Below are 19,843 nucleotides of genomic sequence, written 5' to 3' on the forward strand. Positions count from 1 at the left end.
GCCGATAACCGGATTGTGTTGACATCATGATCAGCTGTCATTGGACACAGCTGATCGTGTGGTAAAGGGCCACTGTGATTGGCCCCTTACCTCGTGATTATGTCACACTGACACTTCCCCAAAGCATCCGTGTCCTGATGAAGTCATGTAGTTGGTGAAACATGTTGGGAGCACATTGCACAATGTATTTATTAAAGCAGAGGAAATAGATTACGGAACAGTTAGCAGATTATCGCAGAATAGCAGTCTCAGCCGTAATGATAGTCTTACCTTCCCGGGGTCCGATCTGTGAGACAGAAGAGTGACACACGTAGACGCGGGTCACCTTTTCTCAGGTGTACAAAGGTGTGAAAAGGATGGAGCCAGAGACTGACATACAAAGGTTGGACACAGATTAGAATTGAACCCATTCACTGCCAGGCCCCGCCTAGAACATATATAGGTAGATTCAGGTACGTTCGCGTAACTTTAAGGAATTTAAGCTATGCCCTCTGTAAGTTAGCGAGGCAAGTACATGATTCACAATGTACTTACCTGCTAAGTTACGTCGGCGTAGCCTGAATCGGCGGGCGTAAGGGCGCCTAATTCAAATGTGTTTGAGGGGGGCGTGTTTTATGTTAATGGCGCTTGACCTCACGTTTTTTATGTTTTTTTTCTAACTGCGCATGCGCCGGGCGCCTACATTTCCCAGTGTGCATTGCGGCTAAGTACGCCGTATGGGCCTATTGATTTCGACGTGGATGTAAACTACATAAATCCCTATTCACGGACGACTTACGCAAACGACGTAAAAAATTTGAATTTCGACGCGGGACCGGGGCAATACTTGACATTACTATTCCATTAGGGCTAAGCTCTAACTTTACGCGGCCTATCTCTAACGTAAACAACGTAAAAGTACTGCGTCGGCCGGGCGTACGTTCGTGAATCGGCGTATCTCCTCATTTACATATTCTACAATTTACAACGGAAGCGCCACCTAGCGGCCATCCAAAAAATTGCAATCTAAGATACGACGGCGCAAGCCATCGTATCTTAGATATGTTTAAGCGTATCTCTGTTTGAGAATACAATTAAACATAAGTCGGCGTAGATTCTGAGTTAGGTCGGCTTATCTACTGATAAGCCGGCATAACTCTTACTGAATCTACCTATTAGAAATCTATTGACATCTGAAAACTTTATGCAAATTGAAAATGTTTCCCATCATCTAATAATATTCTATTTAGTCTGCAGGATTTAATTGTGTATTGGTAAAAAAAAAATGTAATCCAAAGAACAATTGGAACAGATTATTTTACAATCTAACAGTGGTGGCCGGTCTTCTATTTTTGGCAAATAATAACTTTGTGATCAATATAGATGATTACTAGCCCCATGTAAAGTTAACTTCTGTAGATAGTGGGTCTGGTCCTGGGTTTGCACGGGGTGGTTCTGTTCATTGGATTGTACATGGTGGTTCTGGTCCTTAGTTTGTAGAGGGTGGTTCTGGTCTTCAGTTTGTAGATGGTGGTTCTGGTCTTCAGTTTGTAGACGGTGGTTCTGGTCCTGAGTCTGTAGACGGTGGTTTTGGTCCTCAGTTTGTAGATGGTGGTTCTGGTCTTCAGTTTGTAGATGGTGGTTCTGGTCCTGAGTCTGTAGACGGTGGTTTTGGTCCTCAGTTTGTAGATGGTGGTTCTGGTCTTCAGTTTGTAGATGGTGGTTTTGGTCCTCAGTTTGTACATGGTGGTTCTGGTCTTCAGTTTGTAGATGGTGGTTCTGGTCCTGAGTCTGTAGACGGTGGTTTTGGTCCTCAGTTTGTACATGGTGGTTCTGGTCTTCAGTTTGTAGATGGTGGTTCTGGTCCTGAGTCTGTAGACGGTGGTTTTGGTCCTCAGTTTGTACATGGTGGTTCTGGTCTTCAGTTTGTAGATGGTGGTTCTGGTCTCAGTTTGTAGATGTTGGTTTTGGTCTTCAGTTTGTAGACGTTGGTTTTGGTCTTCAGTTTGTAGACGTTGGTTTTGGTCTTCAGTTTGTAGATGGAGGTTCTGGTCCTGAGTTTGTAGATGGTGGTTCTGGTCCTGAGTTTGTAGACGGTGGTTCTGGTCTTAAGTTTGTAGATGTGGTTCTGGTGCTGAGTTTGTAGACAGTGGTTCTGGTTCTGAGTTTGTAGATGTGGTTCTGGTGCTGAGTTTGTAGATGGTGGTTCTGGTCATGAGTTTGTAGGCGGTGGTTCTGGTCCTAAGTTTGTAGAGGGTGGTTCTGGTGCTGAATTTGTAGATGGTGGTTCTGGTCCTGAGTTTGTAGACGGTGGTTCTGGTCCTAAGTTTGTAGATGGTGGTTCTGGTGCTGAATTTATAGACGGTGGTTCTGGTCCTGAGTTTGTAGATGGTGGTTTTGGTCCTGAGTTTGTAGAGGGTGGTTCTGGTCCTGAGTTTGAAGATGGTGGTTCCGGTCCTGAGTTTGTAGACGGTGGTTCTGGTCCTGAGTTTGTAGAGGGTGGTTCTGGTGCTGAGTTTGTAGACGGTGGTTCTGGTCCTGAGTTTGTAGGCGGTGGTTCTGGTGCTGAGTTTGTAGATGGTGGTTCTGGTGCTGAGTTTGTAGACGGTGGTTCCGGTCCTGAGTTTGTAGATGGTGGTTTTGGTCCTGGGTTGTAGCTCCAACTAGGTCCTTGTTACATACGGAAGGTGAGATCTGTGTCAGACATTTCCTTCTGGTAATATTCATCAAACCTCTCGTTCTGGGCTACGGTGAATTGGTTCTTCCAGTCACCCCGAATTCCTAAAGGGAGGAGAGAGATGTCACATGAGGTATCATGGAGGACTGCACACTCATACTTACAAACAAGGTCCAATTCCAGAAAACTCACCCCCCACACACAGTATGCAGTTTGCCCACCGACATTCTAGGTGGGTGGGCACAAATCACGGCCAAAAGGGAGCACATAGGTGAAGTGCATTATTGGAGGGTTACTTACATTTTAGGGTTGATGTTTTTTTAGGATAAGGATATCTATTAACAAAAATAATGGCTGTTAGGATAGAAAGATCTGACAAACCCAAAACTGTATGGAGAAAATGGGGGAGTCATACTGAACCTAATGCCGCCCTCAATTTCCACAGAATTCACAAGTGTGAAAATTTAAGGAAACACAATCCATCTATAGACAAATAGCAGAAGTGTCATAAATCTCCACTGCAATACACATCTTTGAGTATGGTTCTAATTCATAAACTGAACTTGCGAAGCCAAAACTCTATACATAATCCATAAATCCTGCTACAATGAAGTTATCTTCATCAAAAGTAGTTACACTAACGTATAGTAAAATTCCAATTAGTTAGACACCAAACACATATATGTTACAAGAATCAGAAGGCTAATGGGGCATATTAGACCTCCTAATAGAAACATATATAATATCTATATCATATTTGGTATCTAGCAAATTGTAATTTCATTCTGCTAAACAATATGTTGGTTGTCCGATTCTGAAACCTTGCCAGATGGAAATATAAATGTATTTTGGATAGTTGGCATTAAGGGTCTTTGCCCCCTCGAATATAATATAATACTCTCTAGACCACTACAGGACCCCCACAAACCTTTTGATTGGGTAGACCTGGCTTTGGGATAACCTCTCTATGGACAAGAAAAGATGACTGTACAGCGGAACCTCGGATTACGAGCATAATCCGTTCCAGGAGAATGCTCCTAATCCAAAGTACTCGCATTACCGTATTTATCGGCGTATATCGCGCACTATTTTCCCCTTAAAATAAGGGGGAAATCGTGGGTGTGCAATATACGCCGATAGCCGCTTCCCGCCCTCAGTTTGAAATCCTGCGCCGACATCTACCGAGTGCAGTACACTCGGGTACATTCGGCCAGGCTCGGCTTCGCTCGTGCTCACGCATAAACGTCACAGAGCGTGAGCGCGAGCGACGCCGAGCCTTGCGAATGTACCTGAGTGTACTGCACTCGGTATATGTCGGCGGAGGCGTTCGAACTGAGCGCGGGAAGCGGGGACTCGACTTGAGGCGCGCGCTGGAGAAGCCAGGAGGACACCATCGAGGCCGCAGACGGACGCCGGACTGGACGATGGACGCTGGGCAAGACACCAAAACTGTAAGTAATGAAATCATATAACATTTTTTTTTACAGGAATTTCAGGGGCAACTTTAGGGGTGTGCGGTATACGCGGGAGCGCGTTATACCGCGATAAATACGGTATTTGTTCTGCATTGAGTCTCACTGTGTCCATCTGCAGCCTCATGCGCCTGATCTCCCGGCGCTGTGACATGCAGTCAGTCTAGTCGGCGGTCGTGCAGTGTAAAAAAAAAAGCCCCGCCTCCTCCTTGTCATCATCCGTGATAGGCGGATCACTGACTCACTGCTGGGAAACTGAATCAGTGTTCCGTCACGGACAAGGGACGAGGAGGAGGCGAGGCTTTGTTACACTGGACGGCCGCCGACTAGACTGACTGCATGTCACAGCACTGGTGTTCTGGAGATCAAGGTACATGAGGCTGCAGATAGACACAGTGAGGCAGGGAGATGGGTACAGTGAGGCAGAGAGATGGGCACAGTGAGGCAGGGAGATGGACACAGTGAGGCTGCAGATGTACACAGTGAGGCAGGGATATGGGCACAGTGAGGCAGAGAGATGGGCACAGTGAGGCAGAGAGATGGGCACGGTGAGGCATGCAGATGAACACAGTGAGGCAGGGAAAAAATTTAGATTAGTGGAAAATGTGTCGATTGTCTAAACACCTCGCCCCAATTAGTTAATAGAAAATACGAAAGGGGGAAGGGGGTACCAATAGAACCCAGGGGCTATTAATTGGTGCAAATAAAGATTAAAGAATCAAAGAATAAGTAAAAAATTGAAAAACATTTTATTATGACAATTTTATGACATCAATTACGATCAATAGGTCCGATCTCCATTGGATGAAGTTTGGAGAATCAAGATGAAGCATTGATTTATCGATTCGCTCTACATGTTTCATTCACTACGAGCTTCCTCAGGAGCGTTTAAAGACAATGCTGAGTATCGGAAAAAAACACACATAGTGAGGCAGGGAGATGGGCACAGTGAGGCATGCAGATGGACACAGTGAGCCATGCAGATGGGCACAGTGAGGCATGCAGATGGCTACAGTGAGGCATGCAGATGGGCATTGTTGACTCTCTTTTCCACTTACAGTAGCTGCTGCATTTTTCACTCTAGGCTTCTACTCGAGTCAATACGTTTTCCCATTTTTTTGTGGTAAAATTAGGTGCCTCGGCTTATATTCGGTCGGCTTATACTCGAGTATATACAGTATCTATTGATTTTGTTTGTTGTTATATTTGTATTTTTCGCTTTCATGTTTTAATTTAAGCCAATCATTTAAAATTGAACATAACTATTTATATACACAATGCACTAACCAATCAAGAAAGTGTGGGGAGCAAAGAAATAGCACAATGACCACATAAAGGGAAGATACAGTTATCTTATTATTATTATAACGCCAACAGTTTGCGCGGCGCTTTACAACATGAGGGCAGACAGTACAGTTACAATACAATTTAATACAGAAGGAATCAGAGGGCCCTGCTCGTTAGAGTTTACGATCTAGAAGGTATGATAATAATCTTGTGCTTAGATTGTTTTTGCTGATAATTAGATTGGCTTTCTTTTGCATATAATTGACCGTTCATGTACGTCTCTGCAATGAATTACCGTATTTATCGGCGTATACCGCGCACTTTTTTGCCCTGAAAATCAGGGAAAAATCGTGGGTGCGCGGTATACGCCGATACCCGCTTTCCCGCGCCGAGTTTGAATACTGCGCCGGCATATACCGAGCGCAGTACACTCGTGTATCGTCGGGCAGTCTCGGCTCCTCTCGCGCTGACGTCCTGGACGAAACGAGCGGGGAGGACGCCGCAGAAGGACGCCGGACCCGACGAAGAGGACACCCGAAGCCGCAGACGGACGCCGGACCCGACGAGGCCGCCGATGGACGCCGCGCAAGTCACCAAAACTGTAAGTACAAAAAATCTTTTTCCCACAGGAATTCGGGGCAACTTTAGGGGTACGTGCTATACGCGGGAGCGCGCTATACCCTGATAAATACGGTAACATAATTTTTTGTTGATTTTGCCAATACTTGTTTAATTAAGGAAACAAAAAAAAACAACATAAGGAAGATTGCGAAGTCTCACCTTTCCTCATAAACGGGGATATTGAGTGATCCATGAATGGGAAGGTACTATAGTTGGCCATGGGATTTTCCTTCATGGCCTGGAAGGAAGTGTTCTTGTGAATTTTTTCCACAATTTCTTCAGGAAGTTCCTGATCCATGAACTTCATCACCTTTCTGATTTCACGTTTTGGGTCCTAACCAAACAGAATCGGGGAAAGTCAATAAGATTACATTTTTTTGTTATAGGTCAAGAGTCTTCCAGATGATGGCAAGACAAAGTCAAGTTACCTCCAGCAGGTCCTCGTAGAACAAGTACAAGATCCTGTGGTTTTTCCTCATCTCCCACCAGCCCTTCACATGTTTGGCCCATGATCCAAAAGCGACTGCCGGACAAAGCAAAATGTTTGAGAGAACAACCATGAAAGAAAAGAAACAGAACATTAGGAAAGTCTTCGAAATGCCTAAGCGTGTTTTCCAGTCTGTCCATTCCACGGCACAGAACATGGACATTTCATGGGAACTATCAGTTTCTAAGAGCCCAGCTACTGACTCACGTACCATTACCCTCCATGTAGGTATTTAGATATTCATCCCACGTGCCAGGTTCTGGATGTCCATAGGCCATTCTGTAGAAGTGATAGTACGATACCGCCACATCCTTTGCATTCCTGGCCACGTAGATCATCTGGAAAAAGATGGTGATGCCTTTTATACCTTTTTGTTTTCAATGTAAGAAATGTCAAGTAGCGATGTCACTCTCGAGACTAAGAAAGACAAATAACTTGGTAAAACCCCACACTTGAGCCTTGCTTAATATTGTACTTTAGATGCTAAATGCTAGATGCTAATCAGGAGAGCAGTGGCGGCTGGTGCTCAACATTTTTGGGGGGCGCAAAAAAACTGAAAAATACTGTATCAAATACATCAATTGCAGCCATTATGCCCATCATATGCAGCCTCTGTGCCCAGCAAATGCAGCCAACTGTGCCCATCATATGCAGCCAACTTTGCCCATCATATGCAGCCAACTGTGCCCAATAATATGCAGCCTCTGTGCCCAGCAAATGCAGCCAACTGTGCCCATCATATGCAGCCTCTGTGCCCAGCAAATGCAGCCAACTGTGCCCATCATATGCAGCCAACTTTGCCCATCATATGCAGCCAACTTTGCCTATCATATGCACCCTCTGTGCCCAGCAAATGCAGCCAACTGTGCCCATCATATGTAGCCAACTGTGCCCATAATATGCAGCCTCTGTGCCCATCACATGCAGCCTCTGTGACCATCAAATGCAGCCAACCATTTTTGGGGGACGCAAACAAACAGAAAAATTCAGAAAAAAAACAAAAAAAAACATAAATTGCAGCCACTGTGACATCAAATGCAGCCAACTGTGCCCATAATATGCAGCCTCTGTGTCCATCATATGCAGCCAACTGTGCCCATCATATGCAGCCAACTGTGCCCATCATATGCAACCAACTGTGCCCATCATATGCAGCCAACTGTGCCCATCATATGCAACCAACTGTGCCCATCATATGCAGCCTGCGTGCCCATCATATGCAGCCTCTGTTCCCATAATATGCTGCCACTTTGCCCATCAAATGCAGCCAACTGTGCCCCATCAATTGCAGCCTCTGAGCCCATAATTTGCAGCCACTGTGCCCAGCAAATGCAGCAAACTGTGCCCATCTTTTGCAGCCTTGGAGCCCATAAAATGCAGTCACTATGCCCAGCAAATGCAGCCAACTGTGCCCCATCAATTTCAGCCTCTGTGCCAATAATATGCAGCCACTGTGCCCCCTGCTGTTTGCCCGGAACTTACCCCATCGTAGTGGTGGGTCAAGTAGCGGGTCAGGCGGCGAGCTGTGGGACGGGTTGTGCGGTGATGGCTCCTGTGTCACCATGCACGTATTTATCCTGTTCTGCTAAGCGGCCAATGGGATCGCCTCTTCCTTCAGCCAATCAGGTGACCAGTATTACATCCGAGCCTCCTGATTGGCTGAGAGGCGGTTCTGTGTTAGCAAAGCAAATATTCATTTGCAATGCTAACACACCTGGGTGGACTGCGAGCGCAATGGTTTGCACTCGCAGGTCACTTTTTTTTAAGCCTATTGGAGCCTGTGGCTCTAATCGGGTGTTTTTAAAACACACCCCTGCTGCTGTAATTCAGGCGCACGGCGTCCGAAAAGGGTCTGGATGCCTAAATAAGGGGGGGGGGCTACAGCGCCCATGGATAGATTGCATGAATCTATACATACTACACAGAGGGGGTGGCTAGAGAGAGAGGGGGCAGCGCCCTTGCGCCCTTAATGGACGCACCGCCATTGCTGGAGAGCTTCCTTGAAGCCTATAAACCACCCATCAGAACCAGCCTGGTATTTTGGAATTCAGATCTTGCAATGGGGGAGACCTATGGTTACCATATTGTCAAAATTAAATTTAGGTTTGCCCTACTGACTATGCTGGACAAGGGCAAGCAAAGGGCCACATTTGGCCCCCGGGCCGGAATTTGGAGATCACTGCCCTAGATTATTAAAATACTGTGGGCCAGATTCTCATACATTCGCGCTGCTCCTGGGCAGCGGAATATATGAGATCTACGTTACACCGCCGCAGGTCTACAGGTTTACATCCTGATTCTCAGAACACTTACCTGTAAACTTGCGGCGGTGTAGCGTTAGATTGCTCGTCGCAAGCCCGCCCAATTCAAATGGGGCGGGCACCATTTAAATTAGGCGCGCTCCCGCGCCGAGCGTACTGCGCATGCTCCGTCGGGTAAATTACCCGACGTGCATTGCGCTAAATGACGTCGCCCCGACGTCATTTGCCTAGATGTATACGTAAATGGCGTCCAGCGCCATTCACGGACATCTTACGCAAACGACGTAATTTTTATTGAATTCGACGCGGGAACGACGGCCATCGTTAACATTGGTTGCGCCTGCTAATTAGCAGGGGCAACCTTACGCGTCGGGTACGCTACGCAAACGACGTTAATTCGCTGCGTCGACCTCGCGTATGTTCGGGAATCGCCGTACTTACCTCATTTGCATAGACGACGGGGAAAAGCGACGATGCGACACCTAGCGGCGGGAAAAAAAAATACATTTAAGATCTGACAGCGTAACAGCCTTACGCATGTCAGATCTAATGGGTACCTATGCGCAACTGATTCTGAGAATCAGTCGCATAGATACCCGGGGCCAGATGAGGTGTTACGACGGCGCTAATGGTGTTGCGCCGTCGTAACGCCTTTGAGAATCTGGCCCTGTGTGCCTGGCGGCCTCTGCACTAAATAGAAAAAAAAAAACTTTGCCAAAATCCAGCGGCCCCTACAGAGGTGAGCTATACATATTGACTAATTAACTCAAATATTCTAACAAATTCAAAATACAAAATACAACAGATACTCAAAAAAAAAAAACAAGGAAACCTTGCAGTTCTTTTCCCAGAAGCTCTTCGGAAGAACGTCTGCCTGAAGGTGGGTCTTAATCACACGTGGTGAGTCCAATTTGTTCAGTATCTCAGTTGCTGGAGGGAAAAAAAGATTAGAGGGAAAATAAGTAGTAGCTAAAAAACAAGATTAGAGAGAAAATAAGTAGTAGCTGAAAAAGAAGATTAGAAGGAAAATAAGTACCGTATTTATCGGGGTATTGCGCGCTCCGGCGTATAGCGCGCACCCCTAAAGTGGACCCGCATTCCTGTAAAAAAAACATTTTAGTACTTACAGTTTTGGTGTCTTGCGTGGTGTCCATCGGCGGCCTCGTCGGGTCCGGCGTCTGTCTGCGGTGGTGTCCTCCTCGTCGGGTCCTAAGGACTCACACTCACAGGGGCCTCGCGCCCGCCTAACTTACACAATGCATTACCCCAGTTTTGAGGGACAGGGGACCTAAACGCTGCTGTGCTCAGGCAGCGTTAAGAGCCGTGACTCAGGAGCGGTGCCGCCAGCGTCTCTAGCAACCAGTGAATATCGGTGACACCACCCCTTGTGGTGTCAATGACCCAGCATGACGTCACAAGGGGGCGGGTTCACCAGGTGACATCACCGGGTGACCCCCACCCCTTAGTTATTAAAGAGGGGCCACCTTGTTAAAGGGGGCTTCCAGTTTCCGATAAGCCCCCCGCCGGCAGACCCCCACAACCATGGGCCAGGGTTGTGGGGAAGATGCTCTTGCCCTTGAATTATTTTTCCCATCATGGGTGTGAAAGGGGCCCCATGTTAAGTTTTGCCTAAGGCCTCACAAAGCCTAGAGCCGCCTCTGGATTGGACGAGGCGGAGATGGCGACATCATCCACCCCCCTCCTTTTCACCTTGTTCAATCAGAGAAGGCTTTGTATTCAGTGGAAAAAATACAGGAGGTTCAAGCGCCCCCACGTGTTCAGTAAGCTCACAGACAGAATTCTCACCGCTCCAGGTGAGCCTCGTGATGATCAGGGGTTGTTGAACCACCAGGGTGCTGGCAATGCGGTAATAGCAAAAAAACAAAAGAACAAAAGCTGGACAGCCGCACTCCAAAATTTTCTTTAAAAGAGATGTCTTTATTTTCAACTGTGCATACAGTCACTGCAAGCCCACAAAAATCAGTATGGCCAACGTTTCGCACTGGCGTCAGTGCTTAGTCATGGCTTAGTAAGCTCACTTGAGCTCCGGAAATAATTTACTCCTTTCACGACCAGAGCATTTTTTGCTATTCAGCACTGCGCTACTTTAAAGTGGACCTTCAGTCTTTTTTTTTCATCTTTCCATCTATTAAATCTCCTGCCCTTGTTGTTTTAACTTTTAAACTTTAAACCATTAAGGGCCCCCCGACCCCCAGGCCGGGGGCTCTTCCCTCCAAGCCCAGTGGCAGAACACCAGGGCCCCGTCGTAAGTGCGGCCTTTGCAACCCTGGTAGTTCTGCCACTGGTGTCGGTAGTTTATTTATTTTTATTTTTTAATCTTTTGGTGGTGGAGAGCATGGGGACTAGAGAACAGTTAAGAGGTGACCAGGGAAGAGCACGGGCACCATGATAGCTGTCTATTAAAGAGAGATGCTATCCACATTCCCTCGTGTACGACCAGCAGGGGAGCCATCACAAATTTTGGGGTCCCTTACACAGCTTTAGGCAGGGCCCCCCTGGAGCAGAGAACTGGGAGGGGGGGTGCTGACAAAAAAAACAAGCGTAATCTCTTCTATCTTCTCTTCTGATGCGAGATGATAAGGAAGGAGGGGGGCACTAAGGTCCGTCAGGCAAAAAAAATGCAAAAAGAAAACACGGGAGGGGGGCCGGTCGGGCCTGTAAGGGGCCCTGGGGACCATCGGGCCCCTTACAGGTGTAATGCAAAAAAATAATAATAAAGAAAAACAGGAGAGGGGCAAGTCGGGCCCCTGGGGACCTTACAGGTGTAATGCCAGTACCCCCCTGATGGCGGCCCAGACGACCAGTACAGACGGGTGTGTACAGAAATAAAATAATCAATGCACCGCTAGAAATTTGAAAGGCGCATAAAAGTGTACTACAGGTCAATGCTAAAAAAATAACTCAAAATCTGTATTTACTGAACAGACAAGATTTAGGATTACAGTGATCTATTATATTCATATTTCTGGACTTTGCTCACGTAATTATCATTTTGATCATAGTGCCCAGCCCACACCCAGCGCCTGGCATTACGCCATGACTGGCTGTCAACCACTGTCACATTTAATGCTACAGCATATAAAGAGATTTTAGACTTTTGTTGTGTTAACCTGATATGGAAATATACCTGAGGGAATTCCAGGTCCACCGCTCTCCATGAAAGGCACGCGCTCAAATATGGCTCCTTTCTGACTCTTCTCCGTGTCTCCCCCATTCATGATGAGATCTACGATCTTGCTCACCCATGTGGTCCCTGCAAATATTAAACGTATTAAAGGGGTCCACTTCTAAAAAGCAAAGTTTGCATGGCCATCCATCTACCAACCTTTGCGATTCTCGGCGTAACTTCATCTTTCACATTATACAAAAAAAAAATGGGCTAACTTTACTGTTTCTTTTTCAAAATTGAAACAAATAGCCAGATTCAGGTAGGACGCCGCATCCTTAAGGCGGCGTAGCGTATCGTCAGAGAGGCAAGTACTGTATTCACAAAGCACTTGCCTTCTAAATTACGGCGGCGTAGCGTAAATGTGGCCGGCGTAAGCGCGTCTAATTCAAATGAGGATGGGGGGGGCGTGTTTTATGGAAACGATTGGTAACCCGACGTGATTGACGTTTTTTACGAACGGCGCATGCGCCGTCTGTGTACGTATCCAAGTGTGCATTGCTCTAAAGTACGCCGCAAGGACGTGAACGTAAATGACGTCCAGCCCCATTCACGGACGACTTATGCAAACGACGTAAATTTTTCAAATTTCGACGCAGGAACGACGGCCATACTTAACATTGACTAGGCCAGCTAGGGGGCAGCTTTATCTTTACGCAGTGTAACTCTTACGGAAACAGCGTATCTTTACTGCGCCGGGCACTCGTATGTTCGTGAATCGGCGTATCTAGTCATTTACATATTCTACGCCAAACTCAATGGAAGCGCCACCTAGTGGCCAGCGTAAACATTGCACCCTAAGGCCCCATACACACGATAGAATCCATCCGCTGAAAAATCCCAGCGAATGGGTTTCAGCGGATAGATCCTATGGTGTGTACACTCCAGCGGATCTTTTTCCGCGGATATTTATCCCCTGGGATGGATTCCAGCAGATCGAATATTTGCTGACATGCTAAACAAATCTATCCGCTGGAATCCATCCGAACGGATGGATCCGCTGGTCTGTACAGACTCACCGAATCCATCTGTCCGAAGGGATCCCCCGCATGCGTCGTAATGATTCGACGCATGCGTGTAATTCCTTATATGACAGCGTCGCGCACGTCGCCGCGTCATAATCGCGGCGACGGCGCGACACGTCATCGCCAGAGGATTTCGGCGCGGATTTCAATGCGATGGTGAGTACACTCCATCGCATGGAAATCCGCACAAATCCTCGAGAGGATTTATCTGCGGAAACGGTCCGCTGGACCATATTCGCGGATAAATCCTCTCGTGTGTATGGGGCCTAAGATACGACGGCGCAGGCTGTCGTATCTTAGATAGGTTTAAGTGTATCTCAGTTTGAGAATACACTTAAACTTACGATGGCACAGATTCCGAGTTACGTTGGCGTATCTACTGATACGCCGGCGTAACTCTCTATGAATCTGGCTAAAAGTGATTTTTTTCCCCAAAAAAAGATGTGTTTGCAAGACTGCTGCGCAAATACAGTGTGACAGAAAATATTGACGACCGCCATTTTATTCTATAGGGTCTCTGCTAAAAAAAATATATATATATACAGTGGAACCTGGGTTTACGAGTAACGCAGAAAACAGTAATGCGAGGCCTTCTCCCTGGTGTGGAGTGTCGTGCTCGCCCCCTCCCTAAGGGAAAGGAAGATATTTAGGGAAAACATTTTTTACCTTTACAACCCTTTTAAATGTATTACATTTTTATTTATTTTTCAAAGGTGGACAGCTACTGACGCACTATTGATTTCTGTCCTCACCGGATTTTGGATAGGTGGCTATCAGCAGATCCTCTTCTCGGGCCTGGAATTTCACAATGTCATCCCAGTTGGCTGCAAAAGGACCGATGATGGGCATCCCATTCACCCATATGAGTGGGGGGCGTTTAAGTGACTCCAAGTCTTCAGGGGAAATGTTGGCAAGAGTCATTGTGTGCTGCGCCATTTACTTGTCCAATGAAACACCTTGAAGACGCCGTCAGATGTCGTCAATGCCTAGAAAGTTTAAAGGGAGAACGATCATTTTTTTTTTTTTTTAATGTATTGAGATATATGAGAATGATATAGGTTTAAAGGGTTAGTAAAGGTCCTTTTTTTTTTTTTTTTTTTTAAACAACAAACATGTTATACTTACTTCCACTGTGCAGTTCGTTTTGTGGCCCCGATCCTCATCTTTTGGGGTCCCTCAGCAGCTGTCTTGGCTCCTCTCCGCAAGAGCTAATTCTCTTCTGGGAAGCGCTCTCCCAAGGGGATTAGCTTGCGGGCGCGCTCCCGTGATACAGTCGGCGTTCATAGCCGCCAAGTGCATCACTCGGCCCCGCCCTCGGCGTGCCGCGTTGCGTCATGGAGTTGATTGATAGCAAAGGGAGCCAATGGCTGCATTGCTATCAATCATCCAATGAAGAGCTGAGAAGACCGGGCCGAGACGTGGGACTTTCGAGGGCTCAGGTAAGTAAAGGGGGGGGGGGGGATGAAAAAACGCAAAGCTTTACAACCCCTTTAATGAAAACATGTTGTCAATTGCTTGTTTTGATATAAAACTCTATATGTACATGGGGACAGCCGGAGGTGTGACTAGAACCTTCAAGGCCTGGGTGCAAGAAACCATTAAGGGCCTATTGACCCCCGGCCGGGGGCCCTTCCCTCTGAGCCCAGTGGCAGAACACCAGGGCCCAGTCGTAAGTGCGACCTTTGCGACTCTGGTAGTTCCGCCACTGGTGTCGGTCTTTTTCTTTTTTTCTTTTACAATAAAATTCTTAACTATTTTATTTACAATTTTTAAGAAGCCCCGTTGGGTAGCTTTGGTGAGATATCTGGGGTCTAAACAGACTTCTGATGTTTCACCTTTAAGACAAATACAGGCGATGGAGGACACAGCCCTCCATCTCTGTAGGCTCAGGTGTAAAGAATGAATGGACAGGAATAGCTCTGTACCGAGCTTCCTGTCAATTAATAAACTGAATCATAGAAAACACAGTTTACTACACTTCAGTAATGAATGAACAAAATCAGTGATTGGTACCAATTGGTCATTTTAGACAAGGAAGGGGCCGGTAAAGGAGATATATACCGGCCCGTTCCCCACTCTCCATCCTGACAGAAAGGGGGGGGCAGGAGACAGTACAGGAGTACAGGAGGGATTAGAGTAGAGCATGAGGATTGAAGAAGAGTGGGAGAAAGGGGGGGGGGTGTTGAGAGAGCACAGGGACTGGAGAAGAGGGGGGGACTGCAGAGTTGCAAGGGGGGGGTGGAGAGCATGGGGACAAGAGAACAGTTAACAGAGGTCCAGAGAAGAGCACGGGGACTGTAGAAGAGCGGAGGAGGGGGGGAGATAGCACAAGGACTGGAGAAGAGAGGGGACGGGAGAGGGACAGGGACAGGTGCTGGGGGGGGGGTGGAGAGCATGGGGCATGGGGACCAGAGAACAGTTAAGAGGGGACAAGGAAAGAGCAAGGAGACTGGAGAAGAGGGGATGGGGGGGGTGGTTATGGAGAGGGCACAGAAGTTGCCATGGAAGATTACAGGGGAACCAGGAGAGAGCAGAGGGGCCACGGGCAGCAGAAGGAAGCTGGACAGGAGGGGCAGTATATAGGAAGGCTGATACCCTTTATGTTCCTCCTGCAGCTGCTGAATTCCTGCAGGAGGCAGAGGAGTAGAAGCGGGCAGTAAGAGGTTAAAATATAAGGCTGAGGGGTCATGGTCAGCATTCCAATAACAAGGAATGCTATAAGAAATGTAAGAGCGCAATCAGGGAAGGTAAAATAGACCATAAGAGGCACATAGCAGAGAAGAGTATATATATTTATATATATTAATAGTAAGAAAGCAAGGTCAGAGCATATTGGCCCTACACAAGATGACCAGGGGGAGTTGGTTACAAATAACAAGGAGAAGGCAACTGTTCCAAATGTACTTCTCAGTTTTTATAAAGGAAAAGGAGGAGCATTGTAACCAAAACTGTATTATTAGTAACCGTTCACAGAATGTAGCCTTGTGGCTTACAGAAGCCAGAGTCCAAATAATTAGACTTGAAAAACGTAATGCAAATCAATCACCAAGACCGGCTTACACCCAAGAGTCCTCAAAGAACTTGGCGTGGTTATCGTCAGACAGTTTTTCCTAATTTTCATGGATAGCTTACTGGTTGACCACATATGGTTACCACCAGTGCCGATCCTGACCTCCCTGGGGCCCTAAGCTAAATTACATGTCACATTAAAGTTGAGAAGCGGGGGGGGGGGGGGGGGTTGCTGCCGAAAAGAAAAGCGGGGGGGGGGGGCGCTGCGGACAGTGACATGTCACAATAAAGATTAAAGTTGAGAAACGCGTACCTTGACATCTTACATTAGTAATTAGTAATTTGGGGGCCCTCCGCAACTTTGCGAGGCTCTAAGCAGCGGCTTGCTTAGTGAGCCTATAGGGCGGATCGGCCCTGGTTATCAAATATGGCTATAGACCTATATGGCCAATAATGACCTCCAAAAAAAAATAAACAAAACCAAAAAACAGCTTAGGTTCCCCCTAAAATCCTAAAATGCATAACAGACCCAAATCCAAATATCTAAGCATTCAAACCCCCCAGTTTTCCTTTTTACCTTGAGCCAAACAGGCCAGATGCCCTCAACACTAGGACAGTGTCTTGAAGGTCTCTTGACAAGGCACCATGTCATAATAATATAATAATGTGTTAATTGGAATAAGGGCCTCATCCCCACAACCCTGGCCTGGTGGGGGTCTTTGGGGGGGATTGATCTAAAAGCCCCCTCTAGAATAGCTATCCAATTTCCCTCTACATGAATGAGTAGGAGGTAAAGAGTACCCCTGGTCACTCATTCACAGAAAAACTACAAAAAATTTAAATAGTCCAGCATCAATCTAGGTGAACAGTGATCCTGACGACACAAACACCATGACCTCTTTTACTGGACTCACTGGACACAACTGACAGCTCCCTGGCCGTCAGTTAAATGTAAATTAAGGGGGTTTGAGATGCTGGCTGACATCAATGACTGAAAATGATCAATGACCATACCTGGGATAAATTTGTGGGGGGATGCAGTTCCGGAACCTCCAGCACTGAATGTATGTAATGGCAAGGGGTGCTGAGGTTGTGCTGGAGGTTCTATTGATCCCTACAGGGAATCTGTTTTACTGTCTTTCTTGTTGTCATTAACAAATCCCATACAAATCACTTGGCACCACAAAATAATACTTGGTTCTGTATTCTCTAAATGGGACAGTACTGGAAGGTGGGGAGGGGGTTCAGCTAAGGAACGATGCTCAGACGTGAGGTAGGGGGGCAGGGACGAGGGGCTAGATTCACATACCTTTAGGCGGGCGTAGCGTATCTCCTATACGCAACGCTGCCGTAACTTTGAGAGGCGAGTATGGTATTCTCAAAGATTTTGCCCCTGAAGTTACGGCGGCGTACCGTATTAAGGCCGGCGTAAGCCTGCCTAATTCAAATGTTGAAGCTGTGGGCGTGTTTTATGTATATTAAGTGTGACCCCACGTAAATGACGTTTCGATCAAACAGCGCATGCGCCGTCCGTGGACGTTTCCCAGTGCGCATGCTCCAAATGACGTTGGCAAATCATCAATGCTTTCGGCGTAAACAAAATTACGGCCAGCCCCATTCACGGACGAGTTACGCAAACGACGTAAAACTTGAAAAATTTGATGCGGTTCCGACTTACATACTTAACATTGGCTGCGCCATCTTTTTGGTGGTTTATCTTTACGCCTAAAAACCCCTTACGTAAACGGCGTATCTTTACTGCGAAAGGCCGGGCGTACATTTGTGAATAGGCGTATCTAGCTGATTTACATATTTTAGGAGTAAATCAGCGTACACGCCCCTAGCGGCCAGCGTAAATATGCAGTTAAGATACGACAGCGTAGGAGACCTACGCCGGCCGCATCTTAGCAACATTTAAGCGTATCTCAGTTTGAGCATACGCTTAAAGTTGCGACGGCGCGGATTCGGACTTACGACGGCGTATCTACTGATACTCCCGTCGTAAGTCTACCTGAATCTGGCCCAAGGTGTGCCTCGGAAGGGGGGAATTCCTGTACCTATTCTCTGAGAAAAAAAGCCCTGGTTCTATCAATCGACTATTATGTCACACTGACACTTCCTCACAGCCCCTTACCCCTGATGAAGTTACATAGGTGGTGAAACATGTCGAGGGGCATGTTATACAGCTTATTTGCTGCATAATAGAAAAGCACGACGCAGGAATAATATTTTTGGTGAAGGATGGCACAACGGTATAGGAATAAGAGAAGTCGGAAGTAAGAAATAGAAGAGCAGTAAAGGACCGATATAAAACACATGGAGAGGAAAGAGATACAAAGGATATTAAAAGGGTCTTCAGGTTGTAAACTTTAGACATCTGGGGCCAGATTCACGATGGACTTACGACGGCGTATCTCCACGTACACCGTCGCAAGTCCGAATCCGAGCCGTCGTATCTATGTGCCTGATTCTTCGAATCAGTTACGCATAGATTTGGCCAAGATACGAGTGGCGTAAGTCTCCTACGCCATCGTATCTTGGGTGCAATATTTACGCTGGCCGCAAGGGGCGTTTCTGTAGATTTACGCGTTGAATATGTAAATTAGGTAGATACGCCGATTCACGAACGTACTTGCGGCCGCTACGCTGTTTACGTAAGGCTTACGTCCGGCGTAAATTTACCCCTGCTATATGAGGCGTAGGCAATGCAAAGTATGGACGTCGGCAAGCGTATTTCTTTACGTCGTTTACGTAAGTCGTACGTGAATGGGGCTGTGCGTAGGTTCACGTCACACGCATTGAGCCGGCGTAACTTAGGGAAAAAATGTGACGTGATACTGAGCATGCGCCCACATGCGCCGTTCTTTAAGCGCGTCATTTACGCGGGGTTCCACATTTGAATTAGGCGGGCTTACGCCGGCCAATTTACGCTACGCCACCTCAACTTACAGAGCAAGTGCTTTGTGAATACTGCACTTGCCCGTCGTCTAAGTTGCGGAGGCGTAGCGTAAATAGGATACGCTACGCCGGAACAAAGATACGTGCTCCTACGTGAATCTGGCCCCTGAAGTATTGCAAATTTTACTGCGAATGAATACGAGCCCCGCGTAGGGTTAACTTCTCAGCCCGCCCCATAACACGATCTTCTAATTATAAATGGATTACGGTACAATCCACAGACCGCAGCAGATTAGCAGTCCCAGCCACGGTGATAGTCTTACCTTCCAGGGGTCTGGTCAGTGGGACAGAAGAGCGTCACTCTCGGAGTGCCGGGTCACCTTTGCTCAGGTCTGCAGACGGAGTGCAATCGGTGAGCCAACAATAGCACCAGAGACTGACACCCAGAGGGCGGGGGTGTGCGCCGGGGATTATATTTCAATCCATTCACTGCCAGGCCCTGCCTAGAACACAAGACACTTTTACCTGCCTCGTAAAAATCGCATGACGTCTTAACGTTCGATGTGAAAAGGTTTCGCCTCGTCTAATAAAATTCGGTGTTTTCTGCCTGCAGCATTTAATTGTGTCTAAGGGCCCTTCCGTGACTGTTGTTATAAAAAAAAAAGTTCTAAAGAACAAACGGAAAAAGTTATTTTATAATCTAATTGTAAAGGTTATCAGATGTGGTGCAGCGATCACAAGCGCAAAACAGAAGGTATAATAATAAGCAAAAATAAATATTTTAACCACTTAAGACCCGGAGCATTATGCAGGTTCAGGACCTTGCCCCTTTTTGCGCGATTCGGCACTGCGTCGCTTTAACTGACAATTGCGCGGTCGTGCGACGTGGCTCCCAAACAAAATTGACGTCCTTTTTTTCCCACAAATAGAGCTTTCTTTT

The 19,843-nt window shown here is 46.9% G+C and overlaps 1 protein-coding gene across 2 annotated transcripts; it reads right to left on the minus strand.

Moving 5' to 3' along the window:
- Window positions 1–1,233: 1,233 nt before the first annotated feature.
- On the minus strand, window positions 1,234–19,360 carry LOC120943074 (sulfotransferase 1 family member D1-like). Of its 2 annotated transcripts, none has more exons than XM_040356164.1 (8): window positions 19,227–19,355; window positions 13,749–13,982; window positions 11,933–12,058; window positions 9,617–9,714; window positions 6,735–6,861; window positions 6,465–6,559; window positions 6,196–6,370; window positions 1,234–2,760 (listed from the first exon to the last, which is right to left on the minus strand). In XM_040356164.1, exons 2-8 carry the CDS (start codon window positions 13,930–13,932, stop codon window positions 2,654–2,656), a joined length of 912 nt encoding a protein of 303 aa, XP_040212098.1. In that variant the 5' UTR covers window positions 13,933–13,982; window positions 19,227–19,355; the 3' UTR covers window positions 1,234–2,653. The 2 variants fall into 2 exon arrangements, with proteins under 2 accessions (XP_040212098.1, XP_040212099.1); XM_040356165.1 differs by lacking the exon at window positions 1,234–2,760 and adding an exon at window positions 4,855–5,028 and having other exon boundaries at window positions 19,227–19,360.
- Between the last annotated feature and the right edge of the window lie 483 nt (window positions 19,361–19,843).

This window comes from Rana temporaria, chromosome 6 (assembly GCF_905171775.1).
Source record: "Rana temporaria chromosome 6, aRanTem1.1, whole genome shotgun sequence".
NCBI classification, from domain to species: domain Eukaryota; kingdom Metazoa; phylum Chordata; class Amphibia; order Anura; family Ranidae; genus Rana; species Rana temporaria.

Bases quoted from the DNA above. Each gene is read 5' to 3' on its own strand.
- LOC120943074 (XM_040356164.1), bottom strand. From the start codon at position 13,932: ATGGCGCAGCACACAATGACTCTTGCCAACATTTCCCCTGAAGACTTG. The intron at 12,059-13,748 runs GTGAGGACAGAA...TAATATTTGCAG, and splicing joins AGCCACCTATCCAAAATCCG to GGACCACATGGGTGAGCAAG. The intron at 6,862-9,616 runs GTTTCCTTGTTT...ATCTTTTTCCAG, and splicing joins TCTGGGAAAAGAACTGCAAG to ATGATCTACGTGGCCAGGAA.